The sequence below is a fragment of the Papaver somniferum genome, chromosome 8 (genome assembly GCF_003573695.1).
Source record: "Papaver somniferum cultivar HN1 chromosome 8, ASM357369v1, whole genome shotgun sequence".
Taxonomy (NCBI): domain Eukaryota; kingdom Viridiplantae; phylum Streptophyta; class Magnoliopsida; order Ranunculales; family Papaveraceae; genus Papaver; species Papaver somniferum.
The window spans coordinates 134,276,370-134,277,591 of record NC_039365.1 but is presented as its reverse complement, the minus strand read 5'-3'; the positions used below and the strand labels follow the sequence as shown (position 1 = coordinate 134,277,591).

At 44.5% G+C, this 1,222-nt stretch overlaps 1 protein-coding gene across 1 annotated transcript; it reads left to right on the top strand.

Annotated features, from left to right (window-relative positions):
• Nucleotides 1-507: 507 nt before the first annotated feature.
• Nucleotides 508-966, top strand: LOC113306064 (uncharacterized protein K02A2.6-like). The gene has a single exon (XM_026555050.1). It carries the CDS (start codon nt 508-510, stop codon nt 964-966), a length of 459 nt encoding a protein of 152 aa, XP_026410835.1.
• The last annotated feature ends 256 nt before the right edge of the window (nt 967-1,222 follow it).

Sequence of the window (1,222 nt, the reverse complement as noted above, 5' to 3'; positions counted from 1 at the left end):
GTACCACCGGAACCCAGATGGGTCTCTGTCAAGATGTATTGGAGACGAGGAAGCGCAACTAAAACTTAACCGTATTCACAACGAGATTTGCGGACAAACATTGGTAGTGACTCTTTACCGACGTCTTCAACGCCTTGGCTTCTACTGGTCGGATATGGAGACTCAATCTCGATCACTCCAAGGATCTTGCTCCTATTGTCAAATACCGCCACATCAATTGGAGGTTTTCAACATGAGCCACGCTGGGGACTGGCGAGATCCGTATGTACGATACCTTCGTTACAGAGTACTCCCTGCCCGCAATAAGTACGCAGCCAAAATGAAGCAACGAGCCAAGAGATTCGTATTTCATGAAGGAACCATGTACCGCAAAAGCTTTGGAGGTGACCTATTAGGTACCTGGCCGAGATGGAAATCCCGATTCAGATGAAAGAAATGCATGGAGGCGAATACCAGGGGAAGAAGAAGATGTTTCTCCAGATACATGAGAAATACTACTGGCCAACCATGGAGGAAGATGCAGCTGCGTTTGATCAAAGATGCAACGAATGTCAAATTCATGGAAACCTTATTCATACACCTTCTACTCCTCTACACTCAATAAGTAGTTTGTGTCCGTTTTACAGCTGGGGACTTGACATCATTTCGAAGATCAACCTGCCATCGTCAAAACAACACGAGTATATCATAAACGCAACGGAGTATTTTACCAAGTGGGTTGAATCCATTCCTCTACAAGGGACTACTGGAGCAACAATCGCGGCGTTTATTAAAGAACACATCATTTGTCGGTTTGGCGTGCCTAAGCACATCATTACTGATAATGGCATTACTTTCGCCAACAAGCAGGTACGAGAGTTGCTCGAAGAATATGGAATTAAGCAGGCCTTCTCCACCATGTACTACCCCCAGGGGAATGGGAAAGCCGAAAGCACCAACAAAACCTTAATTCGGATTCTCAGTTGAACAGTGCATGATCATCCCAAGGTATGGCACGAACAACTACCAATGGCATTGTGGGCGTATCGGACGGTGATAAGCATGTGAGTGCGACATAATTATACCCATTATTACATTAGCTAGGCCTCGTTATTTCGTTAATAAGCATGTTTTGAGTCATTTGCAGGAAATATAAGCTAATTTGCGCGTTCAAAAATAAATGGCTAATGAGTAGCTAAAACAACGTTTGCAACTGAAAACCCAATGCGCAGTCCACAGAGAG